Raw genomic sequence first — 27,269 nt, 5'->3', positions numbered from 1 at the left:
TTTTATTAAATATTTGTATTAAACAATGAAAACGGTTGAAATTTCAACAACGAAGCGTATTGTTGTAAATTATGCTTGAAAATATACTGATAAGGGTGAATGGCAATTGAATTAATTAATGAACTAATAAATTAATTTAATAAAGCGATCAAATTTTAAGTTTTTAAAAGTTGCAAAAGATTTCTGTATGATAATTTCTCAGGAAATTATAATAAAAAGCACATTTTTGCTTATTTTTTTAATTTAAAATTCTAATAAAAATTTCAGAAACAACAATTTTAAAAAAGCCACATCATTTTTAGGTGCAAATTCTACTTTCCGCTGTATATTTGTATGAAATTTTGTAACGATAGTTCTAAATGTCTGTAATATAAATTGCTAATGGACACACAGACGCTTAATTATTAATAGAGATTTCCTTAAGGACCAGTATTCTTGTTATTTCTGCTCAATTTATTACTCTATACTATTACTATTATTCTCTACTCTATATTGAAAAAATTGTATAAATAATCGCATTTTATTTGCTGGAGAAATATGAAACCATTTTAATTCGATGCTGAAATATAAGAGTTTTAGTAGAATTCAAAGAAGCCTGTTATAAAATCAGTGAAATATCTTATAATTGCCACTTTTGGCGACCAGCTTATTTACTGAGATTGATGGTTGCTACAATTTTCAACGAAATGTTTTGTATTTTTATTTTTAATTATTTGTATGATTATATTATTAGTAATTTGCTCTTAATGGCTCTTTAACAAAGTATTAAATTTAACAGCTACGAAAATCAATATATTAGGCGAATAAGTTAAGCATCTGAAGCTACTACTTGAATATATGAAATAAACTGAATAACAGTGTGCTAATTAATTATAAAAACTAATATTCTGCAAAGTTAACAGTTAAAAATTAAAAAAAAAAACGAGAATTATATAATAAAATATATGGTTTTAATAAAGCCGTTTTTGCATAATAATTAATAAGTGCTGGAAAATAATTAATATGTAAAAAATGAAATACGCCTTGGTTTGCAGATTCGTTGAAGGACGTATGTAAACAATTACATTTACCTTCTTCTGTGAATTGCAGATCCCTTTGTAGTTCCTGATAAACCGACAGGATTTGGATAGCTGTCGACTATTCGTCCGGCTCTAGAAACTTTATTTTGCATACGGTTCAGCTCACAAGCTTATTATCGCCTTTAAATCAAAGTACGGGATTTTTTTTAGCTGTGCTTGTTTTGCTGTATGTATGGAAAATTATATCTTAAAACACAACGGTCAAAATAGATGATGGCTTTTGCACCAAAATTATTCATCTGTATCTAAATTTTTATATGATTCTTGGACGGAAAGAATTTTCCTATTATTTTATTACACAAGATATCCATTACTGGTGATTAAACTTTATTTTATTGCAGTGGCGTAGCTTGGGCCAGTAATACCTGGGGCACAATATTTTTTCGGCCATCATTGATTCTTTCTCTTATTTTTCTTTAAAAAATAACGTTAAAGCTTTATCCCTTTGGCGCTCCTTAAGGTATCTAATTAAGTTCGAGATGACTTTTTTAAAAAAGCGTTAGAAAATGGTTATATATATATATTTTTTAATATTTGTATTAAAAAGATTAAAAAAACATCTATGAAGCTAAACTATACCAGTTAAGGTGGTAAAAGTTTTTTTTTTTTAATTGAAAAATAAAAAAACCCTTTTTTGGCTAAAAATAGATTTTAAAAAAATATTCTAGTTTAAAGGTATATCATATGATTTGCTTAAAATTTTGCAGAACTTAACAAATATATCATCTAGTTCTTGAACTGTATTTCTATTCATTCTTTAAATATTCGGGTTCTACGGATAAATGACATGATTTTTTTTTTTTTCCTCCACATTGTGAGCCTCTAAAACAACTAAAAAATATTTCTAAATGAATAGATTACTTATTCTCTACTTCAAGAATTGTAGAACATATTGAGAAATTATTACACCAAATCTGAACTAATATATATATATATATATATATATATATATATATATATATATATATATATATATATATATATATATATATATATATATATATATATATATATATATATATATATATATATATATATATATATATATACATACACACACATTGGATTTTAATTTACGAGTTTTTTTTTTTTTTTTTTTTTTTTTTTTTTAAGAATTCTATCAAAGATTAGAATTCAAGAAAATTGCATCTAAACATGTAAAATAGCATTAAAAGACATATAAATGCTAATATAAAAATCAGTGCTACTTCCCAATAAATAGACTTAGAAATAAAATTCTAACGATGTTTTTTAAAAAGAAACTTGTTCAAACATTAAGAGTATTAAATAAAAAAAAAAAATATTATAATTTCGCTTTTAAAAAAATCAACTTTTCAACGTAGTCATCTATCTACCTTAAGGCCGGCATTTGGGGCATCTAAATCTCCTTTACTTTCCCATCATTCTTTTATTGAAATACATCAGTTATTTTAAATGTTTTTAAAAATAACTTATTTGATTTGAATGTTCGCTAAAAATATGGATAAAAAAATCCCATTGTAAGGAAACAAAGCTTCTATTATTACATATTTACATCTACAATGTATTGTAAATAATATATACAAATATTTTAATTTCTTGAGCACTTTGCCAACATTCATGAGAATTTCTTCTCCAACAATCGTTAATAAATATGTGGCAGTCGTATCTAAGGTATTGTAAACAAGATAAAAACCCCGTCAAACGGGTATATCTTCTAGTAATTTTAGAAAGATTATTTCTTCTTCTAGATTATTTCTTTCCTTCGAACGAGAGACGGATTTTGAAATAGAAGATTCATGTAATAAATTATTTTCAGTTTTCTTTAATGATTTTATTATTTGATTGAGATCATTCATAACACCATATTGTAATCAAATAGAAATAATGATTGAGTTAGTTTAAATGAAATAGAAATAATTGATTACACTGCGTAAAAAAAGTAGAAGGACAGTGTCTTTTTGCAGATTAATATCTCTTATTTTCTCCTAACTATCAGATATTTATGCAGATTTAATTTAATGACCCTTGTTTCCATTTTAGGCAAAAATTAAACATCTACCACTAATATTATTAAGAAAATTAGTATATATAATTTCCGATGCGTAAAAAAAGTAGAAGGACACTTGCTAATATATTTAATTTAGTGAGTTGTTCTTTATTTAAATAGTGATTTTGTACTTTGTTTATCCTTTTCTGTCAAAAAAATCTAATTTGTTTAAAAGTTACGTTGTTTCTCCGTTCTCAGAAATGCCTAAAGGAATACCTTTGAACAATTTGCAAAAAGGGCAAATTTCCGCATATCAAAATGATGGTAAAGGTGTCAGAGAGATTGCTCGATTATTGCAGGTGAGCCCCCGGAGCTTCCATTCACACTGCGACTGGAGTCAAAAATTGGTTGCTAACAAATAATGTGGATGTTTTACCATGGCCAGCCAAAAGTCCTGACCTTAATATAGTGGAAAACATCTGGGCAATGCTAGTTCGTCGAGTTTATGCTGATGGAAGGCAATTTGATTCGCAAACTCAGCTTCGAGAAGCATTGAATGACTCGTAGGACAATTTTTGTCAAACTGAAATTCAAACTCTATACAATTCACTTCCAAACAGAATATTTGAAGTTATAAAGGCCAATGGGAAGACCATTTCTTATTAAAGTCACTATTTTTTCATTCATTATAATGCTGTCCTTCTACTTTTTTTTACAAAGTTTCAAAAAAGAGAAACTATTTTTGTTGCCATTAATATTTTATGTTTGAACATCATAATTCTGATGTTAAAATTGTATTTTTGAAATATTTTGTCAAATGTTTCTAATAAAAAATTTTAGTAAAAATAAAATATTTTTCGGTTATTGTTACAAAATCAAGTGTCCTTCTACTTTTTTTACGCTGTGTATATACATAAACGAGGCATCAGTTCCAATTTTGGTTCTGTAGCTAATTCCTAAATCATTAAAAATAGGCAACAAAAAAAAAGCATGCCTAAATTTTTATGCAGTACTCGATCTTATTAATCATATTAATAAAATATTCTTGATGCACTGAAGTTTTAAACAATAAAAAAGCCCCTTTGTTCAATCGACCCAAATAATTGAATTATGATGCTTAGAATATCAATATTTTAGATGACTTAATCATCTTTCTCTAAAAACATTCGCCAATCAAATGCGATGTTTCTTCGAGGTAGCTGTTGATTGACTTAAAATAATGAAGTTACTAATCAAGAAATTATAATACTTATATAATTGTATTACTATACTTATTTAGATAATAGTTATAGTATAGCATAGGATAGATCCGTTTTTTCTAATTTTGAAATAGATTATGGGATTAAAAATAAAATCACATAATCAGGTTATGAGTTGTAGTCTTGAGATAATAACAGTACATTTGAATAGGAAATTTGCATGAACGTATAATGATGATGTATAATAACTATTTTGATAAATAACTTCATAACCAAATCCATAAAAGCTAGTATAACTGTATAGTCAAATTCTTATAAACTGATATTATTGCTTGAGATATTTTTTTTAAATTTTTACTGTGTTTGTGTTAATGTGAACATTTTTTCCCTTTCTTTTTCAGGAGAGCAACATCGTCGATTATTTATCCTATTAGACTTCAGCACCCAGAATGCAAGATTGTCTTCTTACACTAGTTCAGAATGGGGTATGCAGTTTTGTTATTTAATTTCATTCATTTATTTTTGGCATAGACAACATGCAACAACAAACATTGCATAACAAATAACAGTATCTGTGTAAAATCTTATTTAAACAAACAAAAATTTACTTTATCCTTGCTTTAAGAATTGTGCTTTTATTTATGTTTTAAGCAGATTTTCTAACTTTTATTTGAATACCGCGATAAAGCAGGAGTGAATTTCGTTTCAAGAGCAAAAAAAAAAAAAAAAAAAAATATGGATCTTTAAATATTTGTATTAAGAATGTGTTGCCAGTTTAGAAGTCAAATTAACAAGATTGAAAGTTTTTGTATTTCCTCCCCAAATTTGGTATCAAATCCAGGGTATTAGATTTTGGAATCATAGCAGTTGGGAAGTTACTTTATCTCTAAAAGTTCATAGAAAGAGTTCATACAAAAGTTCATTCAAACATACCCTTTGTACATTTGTTATAAACCGATTGTAATCTGAGAAGCCGGAAGCTGAGGATTTCTGTAATAATACTTTATTTATTGAAAATTTTGTGAATATTTATTCTATTTTATTACGATTATTATTGCGATTATTCTTTGCAATTTGTAAATATTTTTTACTTTCTCGTTTACGTAGCATAGAGAAAGTGCAATAATCGTCAAAAGAAAGCTTGAAATTTTGACGAATCCCTAGGTTTTAGATCTCTCTGAGCTTGAAAAACACATTTTTAGCATTGTATGTATTCCTCTGTCTATCTGTGACAAAGGTACTCAAAGGTGCTTTGAGTTAGTCGGATGAAATTTGGTATACAGTCTTTACAACAAATTTGCAGATTTATATCAAATTTTGAGCGAAATTCTGTCAATCTATCAAATTCTGTCCGGCTGTTCGAATGTAAGTTAACACGATAATTACAAAACGAAGAGAGCTAGATAGATAAATTTCGGCGCACAGATTCAACATCTGTAATGTAGACTCTTTTCAAATTTTGGGCCAAATCCAGTTATGGGTTGGCTATCTCTCTGTCTTTACTTTTAGAAAAATGTAAACACGATAATTCAAAAACGCAATGACTTAGTATATAAAATTTGGTATGGAATTTTGCGACAAATGCGATTTTGTATCAAATTTTTGTTTTAATCGGTTGATAAAAACGTGTCTAAAACACAAATGCCATTTTTGGGTACTTTTAACGCTTGCTAGGGATTAATCGCCGAACAACTCGCCAAGGATGGCGCGATACATTTAATAAATATGCTAAATTCACGCCAAAATTTATATTGTCATTGCTATTGTAAAGCAAAGCCATAGCTATTGTACCTCCAGTGCCTTCCTTGTAAGGCGTTCTCTCGTATGACTGTATGCAAGAAAATTTTGGCAGATCACTCCCGCTGGTTTCATTAAAAGTTGTTCATCATCTTCTGCAGCTTGTGGAAGCTTTGATTTTTTTTTTTCTTTTAGTATAATGTTTCCCGTTTTATTTGACTTTCTGTTTTGGTTTATTATGTAATTCTATAGGTCTCTCAGTTAAATTTCAGAACAATTATTCCATTTTTTAAAAAAATGAATAGAAATTCCTGTATGGAAAAGAGAAAGCGGTGTTTAAAATTTATCAGATTCACTTTCTAGTTTGCAGCTAGTTATATACATTAACAGTGCTGAATCAAGTAATGAAGATAACATTTAGACTATGCACTGTGTCCAAGATTTTTGTACCTCATGAATGCTCAGCCATTTGATTCACGGTTGCAAATTTAACAAACGATAGTAGAAATTTTAAATAGTTAAAAAATTTCGTTCAATCAGCGGGAGTGGGCTCAACAAAACTTTCTCCCATGCTCCCTAATAAAGGTGTTGTCCCAGAGAGTAGTTATGAAATATTAATCTTTTGCTTGAATTTAGCATTCTTATTGAATCTGCCGTGTCATCTTTGGCGATTTTAACGCTGCCATGCGGTTAATAGGATCCGGAAACCATATGTGTTTAGACGCCGTTTTCCTAACCGATTGAAACAGAATTTTGATTCAAATTTACACTTGTAGTCACAAAATCCCATATTAAACTCGATGTATTTAATCACTGCGCTTTTGAATTACCGCTTTTGTATGTTTCTGAAAGTACACACAGACGGACAACCCTTTGTCGGATTTGGTTAAAATCTGATTGGCATCTATTCTATAGATTTTAAATATGTGCGCTCCGAATTTTATCTAACTCTCTTCGTTTTGTAGTTATCGTAATAACTTATATTCGTGCAGCCGGGTAGACAGACAACCTTTGAATGAATTTTGCTGAAAATTTGATTTAAAAAAATCTATACATTTGGTGTAAAGACCGTACATGAAATTTCATCTGCGTAGTTCAACGCTTTTTTGAATTATCTTTGTCCCAGGCTGACAAACAGTTTCCAAAAAGATATTTTTCAAACTTAGGTAAGTCTGTAACGTCGAGATTCGTCAAAATCTCGAGTTCGATTTTTTTTTGTCGATTATACGTATACGAGGAAGTAAAAACAAAGTTAACGCGAAACTCTTATTTCCGTAATTGTGCAATACTTGTAATTAATGAACTTCAGTTTCAGGCCCTTTAGATTAGTGAGATTTAAAAAAAAGCGGATTGGCGTCTGAAATATATTGATGAATTTAATTTTGATAGAATGCGAAAGACTTAATTCAAAAAACAGAAATAAATTTTTAAAAAAAACATACTTAATATTTTTAAGGAATATTTGAAACCGTGGTCCGAAACAGAATTGCATGATAATGTTCAACAGAGCTGATACGTCTTTCTTTATATAATTTTTAAAAATTCATTCTTTATTACAGTGAGATAGCATGTCCATAAAATGTATTTAATATCGCCGTACCGCATGTATACCGTACCGAACGAAGTAGGTAAAACAATGAAAATAATATAAAATCTAAGTTCAGCAAGAATTTTCTTTCAGACACTCTAGAGGAAGACAAATAACATTTTCCCGCTTTTATGAGTGTTATTTTCTAATATTTATTTACTTAAAATTGCAGCCGTGTTTTTTTTTTTTTTTTTTTTAAGAGTGAAATTCTAACCTTTCCAAATGTTATTATTCATTCACTAAATCGTTCGTGTGCAACCCAAGTTGCAAAGTTATATATTTCTAGGATCTGTAGAATGAAACAATATGAGTCAAATTCAGTTTTCATTTTTGGCCCTATTACTGATAGGCAAGAAATGCTCTCAATGGCTCATTACAATTTTTATTGTGGATAAGTGGATAGATTTTATTGCAACAAAAGCCTATAATTTTCATGGAAGTGATATTAAATCTAGGAATGCGGCAGCACTACGTCAGTAATGCTCGTTACTTCAAGTCAATTAACAACTGATATTTTTAAAGAATTTATACTATTTCACATATTACTTTACACCACTCAGAGTAAGTGGCGCCCGGATTATAATATATTTTTTGCTCCATGGTGTCATTAGTTGTATAATTTGTGTGAATGACATCTAGACTTCATATTAGTTTTCTACTTTTTTTTTATTACATTTGACTTTCAAAGGCTGTAATATTTTATCTTCATGGAGGCTACTGAGACGGATGCTTGGCACATCCCTCTCTTGCCCCCCCCTTTGGCTATGCCATTATCTTTGATGAATGGAATTTTATCAACAACGGTTTAATGCTGTTTGTCTTCAAGATGGTAGAAAACACGGAAACTGATAGCATGGAATAATTCATGATAATTTTCAGTAAGAAATGGACGTTGCAGAGATGGTGGAAATAACTTCAGGATCATCATTCGTAGTTGCTTTTTCAACAAATATACTTATTTCGTTTGATTGTGTTGAAGGTTCCAGAACGTAGACTAGTCTGAGGGATTAGTTGAGTTGTTGGTGACTGACAGGTTTTAGAAGCACTAGTTTGACTAAATCAAAATTTCTTTTGGTAATTAAGGGTAACTTGCGATTTCCGAGAATTATATAAAACGCATACTATCAAATTCTATCATTTAAGTTTTTAGATATTGCCAGAATGCGCAAATGTCAGAGAAAAATGAATTATTGGAAGTGTCTATTCTACTACCAAATTGAATACTAATCCTTAGTATAAAGTAAGTAGTAAGAAAAGTCTTTTAGATATTTTCTTCTCGTTTTCCCTTTTCATTGTCCTTATAATTGACACTTTTATTCCATGAAATAAAATGTTTCGATTGAAGAACGGTAAAAAAGCAGTACTTTGCAGTTGTTGGAAAATAAATAAATTAATGGAAAATATTAATGCCAGTAAAATAAATTCTGAAGCATTTAGCTTTATTTCAAATATATATACCGTCGTACCAAATATATATTCAAATAATAAGTCCGTTACTGCGATCAGAAATTAAAATAGGTATTCCCCAATTATTTCATAGTCTCCGGTTTTGGGAAACTTACCTGAGTAATTACGCTGCAATTGAGACTGATTAATTTATAAATAATTCAGTAAATATATATATATATATATATATATATATATATATATATATATATATATATATATATATATATATATATATATATATATATATAATATATATATATATATTGTTTAGCTAGTCATTCAGAAAATGATATGCACTCACATGTATTATAGGCCTATTTTCCAACTTACAGGATGGTTTTAAATTGGAAGAAATGGCAAGTATGGAAAATTCTTTCCCAATTACCACAACTGACCCTACATAAAAATTAAAGAGTAAAGAAATAAAAAAATAAAGAAAAATTGTTCGGGGATAAAATTAAAGTAACTGAAAAAAACATTTTTTTTTTTTTTGGGGGGGGGGGTTAATTGGTATAAAAATGAAGTATATTTTCCTATTATATAATTTGATATAGATAATATGATTCGAAGTTATTGAGAAAAAAACATTAACATTTAAATTATCAGTTACAAATATAATTAAAATTTAACGAAAAGAACATTTCTTAATGATCATCTATTACATATGAAGTAACTAGTTGCGAAATTTGATAGCTCATGGTCTAAAGATCTGCTTTGTAAAATGTTTTAAATTATTCTTTTCTTATGCATCTATAATCAGTTTTCTTATAATCTATAATCAGTTCAATCTATAATCGCCATTTTTAACAAAACAATGTTAGTTTAATTCATCCGATTATGTGGCGAAAATTTAAAGCATTAAGAGGTCTCCATCAGCATAGTTATGCTTTTCTAGTAGAGATAGGGTTGCCGTGCCACCGGAAAACCTTAAAACCTTGGAAAACACAGGAAATTTAAAAATCGATTTAAAAAAAAGGGAAAATGCAGGGAAATTTGAAAAATTTCTTAGAAACTGGAAAATACGGGGAATTTTAAGTTTCTTTATTATTTTTTCCCCATCTAAAAACTGCCGATCTGTAAAGATTGCAAGAATGAAAGATCTCAGGCATCGTTTCCAAAGACGAAATAATACCATTAACGATTGTGATATGTGGAAACGTAGATCTTTTCTACTGTCTTCCCCTTTTTTCTGTATAAATCGGTCCAGTTTCGAATTGTGAGACAATTGTTCGTTCCCATAAGATTCCCGAATTCCAACTAATAAGCATACGCGAGACTTCTGTAACTGTGTGAAAGATTAGAATGCATTTATCTGTCGGAATAGAAGCATTCAATGTGCGAGCGCATCACGCTCGTATTTAGTCATTCACACGTGAGTTTATTGAAAGATTTGTTTATCAATTGAGTAATTGTGAGCTTTTTCAGAGTAGATTGGATTTTTAAACATTGATTTTTTTAAAACATTGAGCTGCTCAAAATTCGTATTTAATACGAATATGACGGACAAAAAGAAATCAATCCTTATTTTGCTGAAAGGGTTCGAGGAGTCTCTCAAAATCCATTTTTTTGTACACTGCTCGCTTTGTAAGAAAAGATACCTAAGTAATTATTAATCATGCCAAAAGAGGGAAAAGAAATTCCGTGTCAGTTCAAAGAAGTTATAATTAATGTTAGACTTTGTATCTAAGGGAATGATGGAGAAGGTGATATGTCAAGTCCGAAAATAATTTATTTGTTAAGGATTACCTCCATGAAACTGATAGCTAAAAAAATCTGGAGAAATTGATGCCCAAATTCAGAAATTGGCAAAAATGAATGAATAAAAAAAAGTAGTTTTGCTTTGTAATGTTTTTTTTTTTTTTTTTTTTGTTAAGTAATTATTAAGTGATTTGTATCAGATAACTAAAATGTTTTGTCTTATTTTACCTGAGGCCTTAATTTCATGTGGCTTGCAATTCAAGAGCATGAGAGGTAAGATATCCACCCCTCCCTCTTAAGATATAAACTTTGTCTTGCTAAATTCTAGATAATAAATAAAGAGAAATTGTTTTTTTTTTATGTAAATAAAAAATTTTAATAAGCTATTATTTTAAATAATGCTAAATTCTTGCTTCCTTTCCACGTCTTGAATTCATGTTGCATTATAACTAACACATGAGTGCTATTTTTGCATTTCCTCGTACTTGAATATACATACATACTTGAATATTTTTTTTTCCTCCAGATTTGTGTGGCACCCTGTAAAGAATAACTCTATTTTTCATTAAATAGTTGATGAAATAATTTTTTTAAACAACCTTTGGCGCCCACATACTGTAATAATATAGCAGATTTGTACCCTTTCTTATTTAAAACTCTGACTTCCATTACAAGAGTGATTTGCTATCTACCAATAATATACTATGTTGAAATTTCTTTTAAAAAATTGCTTATTATTTTGGTTGAAAACTACATAAAACAGCGTCGTCAAATGTCAGATTAATTTTAAGACTAATAATCGCATAATTGTTTGTTAGCGTCTGATTAGGCAATAATATTACCTCAAATTTGTTTTGAAATAGCTGATGAATTTACAAAATTTAACTGATTTTTATATTTCTAATTTCGCTTCCTGAATTTCTACAAATCTTTAGTGCGTTCTGACGTCACTGCATCCTTCCTAGATATGACCTAATTATTGCAACAAGCTTGTATTTCATTTTTTAAAAGTGAAATATATCATCAGAAATTTGTACGCAATTTCGTTCAGTTAGTTTGTGCATTTTTCCACACTTTACTGGTATAAGATTTGTCAAATAGAAATGGGTTGTTCTAATTAAGATTCACTGTAGCCTAGTGCCACACAGTCTTGCTGTTAAGATTTGATGCCATCAAAATTCTGCTTTGTATGTTTGTCTAGTGCTTGGCAAACCCATAGAACTAAAGTCAATCTCTAAAAAACAAACAAACAAACAAATAAATAAAAATTGTAATCTGCTACTGCAAATTTCAAGTTAACATGTGAGAACATTGTTATTTAAGTCATTGCTGGTCTTTATTAATATAAGTCATTAATCAGTTTAACCCAATCACGTGACTATCGGATTACGCATACGTCAATATTAAAAAAAAAAAAAAAAAAAAAAAACACCTCGTTTTTTTTTTTTTTTTTTTTTTTTTTAAATCTCAAAATCGGTTGAGCTCCAAAAATTTTTCCTAGAGACCAGATCTTTTTTTACTTCTTGAAAATCCGATGTAAACTTATTTAGAATGATCACATGACTGTAGCATTGCGCAATCGTTGAAAAAAAACACGATGTTTTTTTTTTGGCAGCTAGAAAAATTGAAAATGAAAGTTAAAAAAATTATATTATAATGATTATATATATATATATAATTTCGATATTTCACTACGCTTTACTGGCCAGACAGGAGGATCGGGTACATGGCGGACAAGCCACGAGGGTGTAACTTTTTGTTGGCGATAAGTCACCAAATGTGTTGTTCTTTATCATTTTCTAATAAACCTAAAAGCAAAAATTGATGCCTTAAAAGCAATAAATCGACAGTTTTCTGCCCGTGCATTTTGCGACTTCAGGAATCTCAAACCAAAACATCATATTCTCACAAAATAAAGAAATGATAAAAAAGATCAGGATTTGAAGTAATGTTGATTTGCGGGGCTTTGAAGCAAACTTTGTACACAAAATAAATCATTGCATTTTGCTTTCTGTTTAATTGAACATGTTGGTGTAATAGAAGAACGTGTTGCGAACCACGAGATTAAATTTACGATATATGACTATTGTTTCATTTTTTAAAATCTTTTATAGCAAATTCTTTAATAACATCATCTTACGATATATATAATTTTTGTCGAATTCGGAACTAATACTAAATTTTAAATATTTTTTTATTATTATTATTATCTTCTACATTCTTTTCATTATCTTCTGTTGAGGCAGATCTTGCGGCAGATATGATGATAATTGATAAAACTAATAGAATTTTCATAAAGAAAAACGAGATATATTTCTAATAAATCAGTTTAAAATGAATTTGAACATATTGTGACCCTGGAAATCAAAATTCGAAGACAAGTTTTGATTTCATTTGATAAATAGATGTAATTAATACTGCCACGCAAATTCGCAATTAAGTTTGCAACATGTGAAAAGATTTGTTTCATTCACTTTGTATTTATATATTTATATATATAAGACTTATGATGTCTTATATATGAAATAAATTTCAAAACTTTTCCTTTAAGAAATAATAGGATTTTTGATTAAGGCCATTATCAAGCAGAAGAACAAGATTGAGAGAACCAATTCACCCAAATTTGATTTGTTGAATGCGAAATATCCACAAATCGCATGATATTATTCAAATCTATGTGCTGTTCATTCTCGGATTCGAAACGCCTCTTTTGTGCATGCGTCAGGATGTGTTTATTTACTCAAAATAGGGGTGAGAGGAAAGATAAAAGGAGATGTTTGCATTTAAGATCATCCGCGGATTTGGATGCGGATAACGTGTAATATTATCGGAATAAGCTGCGGATAACTTACAATACTCCCGGAAAAAATATGAATGCACAATAAAATACTTTAGAACAATTTTTATTTACTGAAAGGGACATAAACATAAAATTATGTTGAATAAAGGGAATATTTTTGTTCTTAAAATTTGGCAATTCGTCTTTTTTTTTTTAAACAAAATAATAATATTTTTATGTTAAAACGCATTTTTTTGTTTTGTTATTGAAGTTTTTGATTGCATTTTATGATTAACGATAGCAGTTAATAATGGAAACAAATTTCATGATATTATATAAAATATTTTTGGGGCCATTCCTGAAAGCTTTTTTCCCACATGAATTGGCCAAGTAAGCAATTAATAAAAATTTAGAGTTGAAGCAAAATAGTGCAAGAAACGACAGGACATTCACATACATGTGGTAGTGGGGGTGGGGGTAGGGGGTAACTGAACGAAAAAAAAAATCTAATGGAGCAGAAATCAAGGTCGTGGAATTTCTGAAATTGCTCATTCTTTCACATCCTATCCCTTAGTGAGATGGAATCGTCGAAAAATGGTTGTCTTGGCGTATTGAATCGAATAGTTTATTCAAATTTTTAAGGATATTTTCCTTTTAGAAAAATGGTCAGTTTCGCGGGGCTCTCAGAAATAGGAGGTTACGTTATGTATTCCTCGGACCAGCCTTGCGTAGTGTTCAAACATCATTTCTGTCAAATACAATTATTCAAATTATTTTTGTAAATCTAAGTAAGCTAGGCCTCTGATATTTATGTTGCACTTTTACATGGAACCAAAATTAACTCATATATATTAGTTTTTAAAAAACAATTCTATCGTCTTTTGTAATAAACAAATGTTTTGAATGAAAACTCGACTTAATATTTTGGATTTCGGTAATGTTTAAGTTTTTAATATTTGAAAACTATTTTTGGTCGTTTTATATGCTTGTGTTTTTCGGTCTATGATATATTGGTAGTGTATTGAATTATTAAAAAAAAAAAAAATTATGGAACATTTTGTTGATCTCCAGGTAGCTTTAAAATCATTTGCGAAAATTTGGCTTATTTATCGTTCAACAAATTGATAGATGAAATGTATTTTCTTTTAATTATATGTCATTTATCATTTAAGAATACAGTTGATATCTGCTTTTTTCTGAGTTTTCATATAATTCATATACCGATCTCAAACACAAAGGGGAGCCACTACTAAAGGCTCTTTGTCGATTAATTAAATTAAGCAAGCGGATTCATCAGACATAATGTGTAATGCAGAATGAATAAGATAAAAATTTGGGATAGCACAACAAGATAGATTCGAAGCGTACACGTCTTCAGACAATAAGTTCTTTTAACACTAGCTTTAAACTCTTAATCGTTTTGCTTTTCCCATTATGTACTTATATAACATCTTCCGTTTCAAGAATGTACTGTCTTACTAAATCAATTATATTTTTGTTTATTATGTATATTATAATTTTTGTATCGAATTATATCTTTTTTAAATGATGAAATTTCATTTTATAAATTTGAAAATCGATAAATCGATGCCCGTATGACATAAGAGCACGACTTTTAAGGAGTTGAAGTTGCAATTAAGAGATTGTTGTTTACACTGCATAGGTTTGCTGTTTACACTGCATATGATTGCTGTGTATATTTTTAATGTTGTTATTTATGTAAGTTTATTTGTTATACGGTTCTGAATATATATAACTAAACTCATTTCTAATGCATCCGCTTCTTCACTTAATTTACTAGTAAAAAGCAGCTTATAACAGTCTTCTTTTTACAGTTCCATGTTCCAATTAAAAAAAAAAAATACTGTTATCTGTGTGTTTGTCTTATCCTTAAAGTTTCTTCCATGATTTTAGAATCATGTTTTGTATTTGAAAAAAAAAAAAAAAAAAAGAACATGTTCGCCTCATTAGATGTTATAATGGAAAGATTAAAATGAGCAACTATTGCTATAGACGATTCTAGAAAGAATTTGTGTCGAGCCATCTTGGCAGCAATAAGGCAGAAAATGTTGGAATCAACAGAATTTATCTTGACCCGTTTTGTTTTTGTTTATTTTAAAAGCCGCGGGAAAGATAACAATAGAACCGAACATGATTTACCACTATGTTTAATGAAAGGATTTATCTCATATGCATATTTTTCAAAGAATGTTGATTTCAAAAGCAGTTGGCGGATTTCCTGCGAATTAAAAAAAATGATCAGATCTTTTTCAAAGAAGATTCGCAAATATTATTAATAATTTAAAAATAAGTTATTGGTAAAATTTATCGGATAAATTATTAATCATTATTAATTTACCGGATAAATATATTTATCCGTTTTTTAATTTTTATTCTTTAGATTTTTTTTATCGGAAGTATACGAAGAGTAAGTTTTTATTATAAACATCTAAAATTTTCACCTTGAGATTTTTATGAGTCTGTGTGTTTTAAACTGCTCATCTGGAACAGGAGAAGGGCACTTCAGATTTAAAGAGAAGTTTCCAATATTATGCTTGATTCCCGCTTCTTGGATGATTGCATTAAGGCTGTGGAATCGAGTTACTTCCACTTTCATGGAACGCATCTCTTATGGGAGAAGGTGTATCATAGTTTATGGTAGACATTGGGATTTAAACTTTTGTTCTTGCCTCTGTACTGTTGCGACAAGCGTTATTCCGATTACCTGGGATGCTTAGACAGGGCGGGGGTAATTCCTGTGTGCTTATATTGTCTTTCAGTTTTTAAACAAAATATACAGATGGAATTTGGCATATAGTTTTATTCCAAAATCGTAGATGTCTATCAAATTCTAGATTAAATCCGTCAGAGGGTTAACTTGTATACTTATTATTGGCGATCGGTATACTTATTCGCGTACATGCACGCGATAGTCCCCCCCCCAAAAAAAAACTTATTAAGTTTTAATTTATGATTTTTATTTAAATCAGTATTTAATTTTGAGCTAAGTTCGTCAACAGGTGGATTACGTATTTATTTGTGAATATGTAGATATTCTATTTCAAAATCTTTGCCTATTGAACTTAGATAGTTTTTTCGAGTGTCAGTGCGTATGCACTTCTATTCAATCAGAATTATTATGGAACCTTAATGGAAAACCTTTGAAGAAATGCATTTCAAGGTTTGACCTCACTTTTGGTCAAACGATTGCAAGCGTTGGAAAAAGAAATGGAATGAGAATTAAGGCTGGAGGATCAAAATTAAAAAGCAGATGAACAAAAGGTAATTTTAGTTAGAGGAAACATTATGGTGGCTTCAGAAGAAATTACAATCTTGATTAATGAAATTTGATATGTGGTCTGAACACAAATTTGCCAATTTATATAAAGTTTTGGACTTCGAAAAAAAGTGTTTTATGCTAACTTTTCTTCATCGAATTACAAAACCGTTGACGAAACTCGCCATATTGTATATGTACACAAGAAAAGTCGGAGAACCCTCTCGCTTCTTTATTTTCATTGGACAGTTTTTGGGGTCTGTCATCGTTATATAGTATGCAAGTTGTGTTTCTGTTTTCAGATATCTTTACATGCATCCGTTTCTTCGTGTCGTATTTCCGCTTGGAAATCTAAAGCTGTTACGCAGTCACTAACTTCCTCTCAGAGGTGGTTAAGATATGGGAGCTTGAATTGTAAACAACGTAAATAAATAAAACCTAATCACTTATATACCGTTCATCTTTTTATGAAGAATTTAAATACTGATAAGATGTTTATAATATTTAAAATGCTGAGAAATAAATACGAATCTGAATGAACTGTCGATATATGACTTAATTTAAGTTGAAGCTTGTTCGTTTATTTATTGTTACTTTTTCGTTTTGCTATAATTTTCTTTAAAAGTTGAACTGATGTTTGTTACCGAATGGTAAGTTATGTGATTTGTTTATTTCTGGGATTTTTGATAGCTTTTTGAACTAAAAATAAAATCTGAATGTTAAATATTCTCTATATAATTTTTTTTTTTTGTATGTCATTTTATACATATCTGCAGTTTTTTCCGTTCTTGATGAAATGTGGCACACATGCTCTTCAAGGCTATATGAAGTTCACTGTAAACTTTTCAAAGTCCAGAATTAATTAAAATATAAATTAATTAATATTTAAGCACGTTTTTAATGTTTTTCAGCAATGTCTTTTGAAATTATTATTTCGCAAAAATGATTTTAGCTCTATTTTAAAACTCATTTATCATTTAAAGGATATTTATTTAATTTTCATATATATTTTTATCTACTTTCAATAATTTTTTTTTTTTCAAAATTTGATTTGATAAATTTGCAATAATGTTTTATTGTTATTATGAAATTCAAACTAATTTCTTTGTCCATCAAATATTTAATCTATAATTTTATCGTTTGTGAAATTAAAATAAAAATTTGGACATTGATTCTGAAGCAGATTGCTACTTCCGCTTTTATTGCGTGGCATATACACAATTTAAATAATTAAAATTACGCAGTGAATTGTTCATTCCCTTTAAATCCATATTTTTCTGTCTTATAAAATAGCAAAGGGGAATTTTAAATATAAGCATTCCATTTTAATTTCAATTAGGAGGGCCAATATTCCGGACTAGCCAACTAGTTCCCAAAGGCGGCTATTCGATTAATCATTTTTTAGCCTACAACTTCACTTTCCATGGATATAATATTATGGCTTCAAATATTGCTTAGAGTTAACCCTATACGTTAGATTCTTTTAATCACTTTCGATGCAATAATTCTAAATAAAGCCAGTTTTTTTTAAAGAATTTAATTGTTATTCATATGCAACCCTAAAGTACTAGATTGAAGCAAAAATAAAATATTTTTCACAAAATAAATAGTTTTACAGCTAGCTTTTTAAATAATTTTTGCCCGTTGGAGGATTTGCTTCATTTGATGTTGATTGCCTGATGCTAATTCTTAATATTGTTAAGAATTGCATATTATTTAATTAAATATATATTTATATTTTATTAATTTTAACATTTAATCAGATAAAAAGAATTTTCAATATAATTTTTTTCACAAAAAAATTGCAGACGATTACAAAAAGAAATGTGGAATTTATGATGATGACGATTAATAAACCTATATTTCCGAGATTATTTACCGAATTTCTTTCTTCTGATTTTTCTCTATAAAGTGACCAAATGATTGTTACGATCGATTCGGATCGTTATATTTCAGCTCATGAGATTATAGTCCAGTTGTATAATCTTGTGAATTGTATTTTGACATAGAAAAAAATACATAACAGTAATTACTTTGCTTAAACTTATTTCTTTAGCTATCCAAAATAAACCTTTAAGTTTGTAATGATTGGAAAGTTCAGACATTGGATTTTCTGAGTCTAAATAAAAAGCTATTAATCTGAGAGGAAAATTGTAAATCTTGAGATTTTGAAACGGAGTTCTCAAACGTTTTGATACCTCTATAAAACTATAAGTAAATTTTAAAAAGTGCAAATTTAGAAAAATATTTTTGAGCAAAAGTTTTGAAATTGCACTTAAGTACGTATTTCATAGAAAGAAATAAATTACAAAAATTTTAGATCGATATCTACATTAACTTTTTAAAAATTCGACTTTAACGAGATAAAAAAAAAAAAATCGTTCGTTGAAAAATCTCTCTATAATCTCTCTTGGCTAGAATTCTCAGATTGAAATGATAAAAATAAAATACTACTCTAAAAGTTTTCAGTGGCTTACGTTTCCAAATAATATAATGCACGATTTTCAAGAAATAGAGGGAGAGGGGGGGGGGGTTAAAATTGAAAAGTCTTAGTTTTACGATTGGTTCTCGAATAAATTATAGTTTTCACAAGTGTAACGATCATCAGAATTGATTGATCAGAATTGATTTAGGTAAAATCTTTCAAATTTAATTTTTACTATTAATCATTAATAGAACAGTCATATTTCTTGCATTTTTGTTTCAGTCTCGAAGAATTGTAGACCATTGACATTTATATATACATATAAACAAATATTTTTTTTTTCAGTGAACTTAAAAAATTGAGTGAAGACAGCTTAACTAGGCAGCCAGAAGAAGTATTTGATATCATCTGTAAATTAGGAGAAGGGTAAGTCTTTTTATTTTTATTGACTTGTTTTGTGATTCTGTATGTGTATGTAGCTAAGCCTATTGAATCCATATATACAAATGCAGTGATATGAATTATGTCCCTGGTCTTATTATTGCATCAATTGATTGTGATCCTTTTTCCATAATAGGAGTTATGGAAGTGTATACAAAGCATTACACAAGGAATCTGGTCAGATTTTGGCCATTAAACAGGTTCCAGTGGATACAGACTTACAAGAGATAATAAATGAGATCTCTATTATGCAACAATGTGACAGTCCATTTGTTGTGAAGTACTATGGAAGCTACTTCAAGGGCACGGATCTCTGGGTATGCCTGAAATCCTTTATGGATCTTCTTTCCTTACTTTAATGTATTTAATTGAAATTTCATTTACTAATCTTCCTATTGTGATTCATATTAGTGTCAATATCATTTATTTATTAACAGTTAAATAAATAATTACTAAAATAAATACTTACTTATTACATTTTTGAGAAGAGTTATTTTTTTGTAACGGAACTTTAATTTTTGAGAATTATTTTGTCTAGATTCTTTGCTTTTTCATATAAATTTACACATCTTTTGTTGAAAAATGAAAATTTTGCAGTTAAGTTGTAGATCCCAACTCCATTTGGGTTGCCTACATGTGAAACAATATGACTATTATTGTTTCTGTTATATTTTTAATTATTATTACTCAATTTTCAATTTAATTTTGGATTTATTTTTTGTTAAAATTTTTGAAGTAAATATTTATTTATTTTTTCCAACAATAATTCCTGCTTTATTCCTTCTCTTTTCTATTCCTGAGTATATTTCTGATATGAAAATAAATTCGAATATCTCTTCTTAAAACTGGTTGAAAATGCACCTACACTGTGTTATTTTGAAATTGTGTGAACAATTTGTTGAAACTTTTTCTGCTGCTTGCATAGAAAAAAGAAGGCTTGTATAGGAATATATATATATATATAATAGACAACATTTATAAACATTACCATATATACTGTAGTTTTTTTCCCTTAAAATTGATAAATTTTTAATAAATTTCTAAAAATTATTTAAATTTTAGAAATATTTCGTTTGGAGTCATCTCTAAAGTGTATAGTTGCATAATTTTTTTTCATTGCATTATTTAGTCTGATCTTTTATTTAATATATATATATAATATATATATATATTATTACATCTTTTCACCCTGGATTGTATGGCGACAGAATCCATCCTTATAGAAAATTTATTAAAACTGTCATTAAAATTGGCCATTAATATATTTCTGTAGCTTACTTTTTTTGTGTGACCTTTTTCTACTGCAAATGTTCTTCTTTAATAGGTACTTTCAATTAAAAGATCAAAAATTGGTTTAAATGTCTTAGAAATTAATTTTAAAAAATTAGTTTTTGTAACTCAGTAATAAATGAGAAACAAATTAAAACTTTTTACAATCATGTGTATTTTTGTTCTATTCAAATAATTATGAACAAAGTCTATACTATCTCACTGTATTGAAAAAATTATTCTTCCAATTCTTGAAAATTTTCATATGCTTCACATTGATATGAAGAAATTAAAATAATTAAACTATTGCATTTTATTTTCACTTGATTTAATGTTATACAAAAGCTTTTACACAATATATGAAGAAAAACTTATTGTAAGAGGAACATTGAATAATTGAACTTAATACTTAGAAGAAGAATGAAAAGAAGAAATTATCAAAGAATTTAACAATTCCCATGGGGTTTTTCTTAAAATTAATTCAATAAGATTCAAAGATTAGAAAAATGTAAAAAAATCAATAATTTGCAAACAAAAAGTGGCAATTAAAACAATTCCATTTGTAAAAAAAAAGGTGGAAATGAGCTTTTTTAAAAAAATTTAATCAGAATTTATTAATAATATAGCTTAGAATTTAATCTGCAAAATTTGTAGTTGCCCTGCTCATGTGCTCTATAGATTAAGAGATTGGCCAAAGAAAAAAAAAAAGAAAAAAGAAAATTGCAAATGTTCGATATATCGCCTTCCATTCAGAAACAGAACTGTTAGACAACAATGGCTGTTATTACAATATTTATTTTTGATTTTAAAAAAATCTTGCTACAGAAGTATATTTCACTTGTTTTACCAAAACTCATTTTATTTAATGCAGATGTCTTATTTATATTTTTCATTTAACCTGCAGATGATATTAAATATTTTGAATGTTACTCTTTTAAACACTGAATATTATAACTACTTGAAATGTTAATTCTAGCAAGGTTTTTCAAAAATTACAATCTGAGATCCATTTTAAAATTGGCTCCTTTCTTTCTTTCAGATTGTAATGGAGTATTGTGGTGGTGGTTCTGTGTCTGATATTATGAGACTAAGGAAAAAAACTGTAAGCATATTTTTTTATATTTATTTATTTATTTTTACTTTGAAATATAGACTTCATATCATTTGTTTGTAGCTTGCCTTTTGTTAAATATATTGATATGAAATTACTGTCTTTAATATTTAAGAAAAGTAAAATAAAATAAAGATAAAGATTTTGTAGTAAAATTTTGATTATCCAAATTTCTTTCAATTAGGATCTCTTATAACCCAGCAGTGCCAAAGTTTATTTTCATTTTTTTTTTTTTTAATGCAGTGAAAAATATTTTCAGAAAGATACGTCAGAGTTAGCATTGGAATCAATTTTCATAATGCTAAAGTTAGTGGGGGTGGGGAACTTATTGGGAAGTGATCTTTTATAATTAAAGAAATTATTTAGCAAAAGAAATAAAAACATAGTTTCTATTTTATGCACTTTATTTGTAATGTGGGCAAATTTCAAGCATTTTCATGAAATTAAAATTGGCACTCTAAATATGTATAAAAGTTTTATATTATATTATATAGAAGTGCAAAATATTTGAGAGCTTTCTTCAAGAATCAATGAAAAATTCAAAGAAAATGGCAAAAAATAATAGTATTGATCTGATTAGTAATTGCTCTTTGGGTATTTCTTACTAGTGAGGAATCTGGTTACTCACTTTCTAATATGCCATGTGTATTTTCTTTTTATATGGTAACCATAAAAGAGCATTGTTTGAACAGTGCATCATTTAATACGTGATGCTACTCATAGATTAGTTTTTGTATTTTCAGATAAACAATTCTGGAAAACTTTTTCAAAAGAAAAGAAACACGATTTGAAATAGAGTTTCTATTAATCGAGTTTTCAATTATCCCAGGTGATTATGGTCCCAATTGGTTTAGATAATTGATAATTGGTTGAGATAATTAAATTAATTAATAACTGAATTTCAATTCAAGTGTTCAGAAAAGAGTTCTTCACACAAAAATAATATGAAATTTTATTTTAGCTTACTGAAGAAGAAATTGCAACTATTCTGAATGATGTTTTGAAAGGTCTTGAATATCTACATTACCGCCGAAAAATTCACAGAGATATTAAGGCTGGAAACATATTGCTGAATTATGAAGGGCATGCAAAACTAGCTGATTTTGGAGTTGCTGGACAACTGACTGTGAGTTTATTTTGAATCTGATTAAATACTTTTTCATTCCAATATTTTTCTTGGTCGATGTGAATCATCATCATTTTTTAAATTTCTATTAAAATGCATATAAAGTTTTAACTTCTGATTGTTATCTGACCCTCACATAATGAAAAAGAAATTAAAATTATATACTAATTTATTCTGAGTAATAATGAAAATTTAAAATCTTAAGACAGTAAGTGTCTTCAACATTTAATTGAGCAATCTTTTATTTATCCTGAATATATATTTAAGGATTTGGCAGCATTATTATCATCTAATACAATATAATAATTTCTGATGGATGCTGCATTGCTATAGTAGTGTTATGTTTCTTTTATTATTATTATTATTTTAAATGCATTGTGTGGGAAAATATAAAAACTATTTGTTTGGTAAAGCTTTGATTATCATCATTTGATAAGATATTCAATAAAATGAAACTATTTATATAATATTCTTAAAAGTTGAATCTGCTTAACTTTTTAAAAATAATATCAATTTAAAAGATATAAATTTTTTGAAATTTTATTTTTCATTGAAATAAAGTAAAGCATTTTCTTTAGAGGACTTTAAAGGATATGTTGTTAAAAAGATATTTTCATGTATTTATTAGATTTTTAAAAACATCAATAAAAAGAGAAAAAATTGTACAATAGACAATCTAGTTTGTGGAATTCACAAAACAAAATTTATTTAAGGTATAATTAATAATTAATTAATGTATCTACAATTCTACAGTTTTATCTAAAGCAATATTGATTACTTCATCATACAAACATCCTTTGACTAAATATCTACATTTCTTGAATATTTTAATTTCTTTTAATTTATAGGATTCAATGGCTAAAAGAAATACAGTAATTGGGACACCATACTGGATGGCTCCAGAAGTGATACAAGAAGTAGGTTATGACTGTGTAGCTGATATTTGGAGTCTTGGAATTACAGCTTTGGAAATAGCAGAAGGAAAACCTCCTTATGCAGATATCCATCCAATGAGGTGATGAAATTTTATTAAATAATTGCTAGTTTTCATTTATAAAGTAAAAATGCTATTTTAGTTTGTTTAATTTCTTCTATATTAGTCTTTTTTGGCAACTACACACATTATCAAAAGTTAGTAATAGTTAGTAAATAAGAGATATAATAAACATCAGTTAAGCTTCTAAGACATCAGTTGGTAGTCATAAATAAATTTTACTTCCTTAGTAATGTTGATTCCCAATATTACTTTATTTATTTAGTGTCTATTTTGAATTATTGATATATTTATTTTTAATTTGACCATTAATGCATGTATCATATTTACCCGAAAATTCACAACAGCATTTATTTTCTCCACATTAGTCATTCTAAAATCAAATAATTAAGAAACGTAAATCATTGTACTTGTGTAGACAAAAATAATTTAATTTTATGTATACTTAACGTAAGTAATAAACATGTACATACATTAATTGTAATTATAATTAACAAATAATTTTAACAACAAAAAAACTTTTGAAAAGTAAATTTTTTCATAAAATGTGTTCTTTAGGGCAATATTCATGATTCCTACTAAACCACCTCCATCTTTCCGTGAGCTTGATAATTGGTCTCCCGAATTTATTGATTTTGTATCAAGATGTCTTGTCAAAAACCCTGTAGAAAGAGCAACAGCAACTGAATTACTTCAACATGAGTTTATCAAAAGTGCCAAACCTGTTGCAATTCTTCAACAAATGATAGCTGAGGCAAAAGAAATCCGAGAAAATGTGTCCTGCCCAAATGAAAGATTACAAAATTTAAATTTTGTAAGTAATATTTTGTATTCAGAAATTTTATTTTATGCACAAGGATTTTATAGCTTATAAGAACCATTTTAATGTTATACACTTTTCTATTAACAAAAAAAAATTATTATTTATTGAAAAAAATCTTTTGAAATTTTTTCTACGTATTGTCTTTTAATATTAAGATACTTTTAATATCTCAAAATCAGCTTTTTTCTTCTTTTGAAAGAATGGCTCACTTATGAGTATAGCCAATATTGCTTAGTATTTTTCAAATTAATTTCAGTTATGGTAAATCAGAGTCAGAAAGAATAATTTGAAATTCAAAAGTAAATGGTTATTATTTGGCTCCAAATCTGAGTTATAAAATGGGTCGTTCAAGTAATCGCAGACAAACTGATTATTAGTCCAATTGAATCACTGAGAATGTGTTTTTTCAGTGTCATTTCCAAGGGAAAAGTGAGCATGTAAGCTTCTTCCCATGTTTTGTATTTCATACAGCAGTTTATCTTAGAGTATTTGTAATTCAAACGATTTTGATTTCAGCAAAAAATGAATAAATTGAATATCAGTGCCTCTTTCTCTCCATAGTCTCAAGTGATTTTGGGACTATGATCTTGAATTTCTATTATTTCAGAGAAACAGAATATCAATAATCACTACTTGGCCAAAAAAAAAAAAAAAAACTTTTGGCAAGGCAAAAAAAAAAAAAGCAAGGCTTTGAAGCAAGAATAGCTGATGCTATTGATGAAGATGCAGATTAAGTTGGGAAACTTAAAGTTTAAATAACTTAAGAAAAATAATTTAAGAAATTTTTAAAAAAATAAGAAACTTATTCTGTTAAAAGTTGTGCATATATTTTAATTTTAAAAAATGGCTATTACTTTTTTGATTATCTTGTGTTTTGTAATCAGAAGTTCATTTTCCCCCCTTTTAAAGGATGATGATGAAGTAGATTCACATACACTTCTAAATGGCTCAAGTACCTTAGTTCCAAACAACAATGACTCTGGGGAACAGAATACTTTGATTCCACAAACAGACTCGAACACATTAGTTGTATGTGCTAACAGTGATATTGAATCAGATCTTGGAACTTTAGTCATAAATAGTGATAGTGAAGATGATGATGCAACAATGAAAAGTAAGCATTATTATATATTTGTAAGCATTACAAAATATTTTTTTCACTTTGAAAAGAAGTTAAAATGGCTTAAATATTAATTATTTTTCCTGTGAGTATTATCAACACTTCATTCATTTTGCTTTTTATTATAAATAATAATATTTGATACAGATTTTTTTTCTTTTGTTGCTTGATTTCTAATGAAAAACATGACTTGGTAATGTTAAAAGTTTTAGAGCTTTTTGTAATAATTTGTACTTTATATGAAGCTATAAAACTTATGTGTGTTTGCCAGACAAAGAAATAAATCGAAATGTGATAAAGAAAATAATTTTATAAAAATGTAAAAAAAAGTATTATGCTTTAAAATGATTATATCAAAGTGATGTATGAATTTCAAGACCAAATTATAAAATAATTTAAATACAATATCCACATTTATGTGTATGAAAAATAGTCATTGTATTAAATGGGTTGACAATAACACATTTAGCATATAAGCCCATCTTCCCAAATATTTAAAAATAAAATAGGAATGGAAGAATAATATTTATCAATTATAGTTAAAGTCAGTAGTATATTAAGTACATTTGAGGAAGTATTAAACTTTGAGAGCAAAACTTAAATAATGACTATAGAAGTTAGGTCTAAAAGCAGATTTTCCTCCTGCTGATATATGGGTGTTAATAAGTACCATCCTTGTCATCTGACTATTCTACAAAATTGGTCTCAAAATAGCCCTGTTATAGATTTAAATGTGATTTTATTTAACTAATCTAAACTACAATCCCAAAAATATCAATGTCCAGAAATTGCGAACATTTCTCAATAGATCTGGCATATTTATATATAATAATAATAATAAAATGTCTCTATTTGTAAGTTGAAAATAATGCATTTACCAATTTCCTTTCTATTCTTGATCTTTACAATATGAATTTGTATATTTAAACTTTGTTACATATTACTTAGACATTTTATCAATTGTTCTCTTATTTCATTTCTTTATTAGATTTTAATAATTCTAATTATACTGTACCATGAATTTCTGTATGTTAGGGTTTTAATTTGTACTAATACTTGCCATGATTAAAAACCATCACCTTAATAATTTTATCTAAAATTAAAATTAACTTAAAAATTCCTTTACATTGATTAATAATTTATAACAATTATAAATTAAGTGTTTAAACTGGAATTCGTTATTAT

The 27,269-nt window shown here is 27.8% G+C and overlaps 1 protein-coding gene across 2 annotated transcripts in view; it reads left to right on the top strand.

The window, feature by feature from the left end:
* Positions 1–27,269, top strand: part of LOC129989231 (serine/threonine-protein kinase 3-like) — a 46,162-nt gene that overhangs the window by 14,957 nt on the left and 3,936 nt on the right. The window contains exons 3-10 of one of the 2 annotated variants that reach the window (XM_056097615.1): positions 4,649–4,732; positions 19,546–19,626; positions 19,778–19,958; positions 21,950–22,012; positions 22,983–23,147; positions 23,996–24,162; positions 24,700–24,955; positions 25,874–26,078. In XM_056097615.1, the coding sequence (XP_055953590.1) occupies positions 4,728–4,732; positions 19,546–19,626; positions 19,778–19,958; positions 21,950–22,012; positions 22,983–23,147; positions 23,996–24,162; positions 24,700–24,955; positions 25,874–26,078 (1,123 nt within the window). In that variant the 5' untranslated portion in view covers positions 4,649–4,727. Of the gene's footprint in view, positions 1–4,648; positions 4,733–17,147; positions 17,426–19,545; positions 19,627–19,777; positions 19,959–21,949; positions 22,013–22,982; positions 23,148–23,995; positions 24,163–24,699; positions 24,956–25,873; positions 26,079–27,269 lie in introns of those variants that run through there. The other variant, XM_056097614.1, reaches the window with a different exon arrangement.

The sequence above is a fragment of the Argiope bruennichi genome, chromosome 10, assembly GCF_947563725.1.
Source record: "Argiope bruennichi chromosome 10, qqArgBrue1.1, whole genome shotgun sequence".
NCBI classification, from domain to species: Eukaryota; Metazoa; Arthropoda; class Arachnida; order Araneae; family Araneidae; genus Argiope; species Argiope bruennichi.
This window is presented reverse-complemented; position numbering and strand designations above follow the sequence as displayed.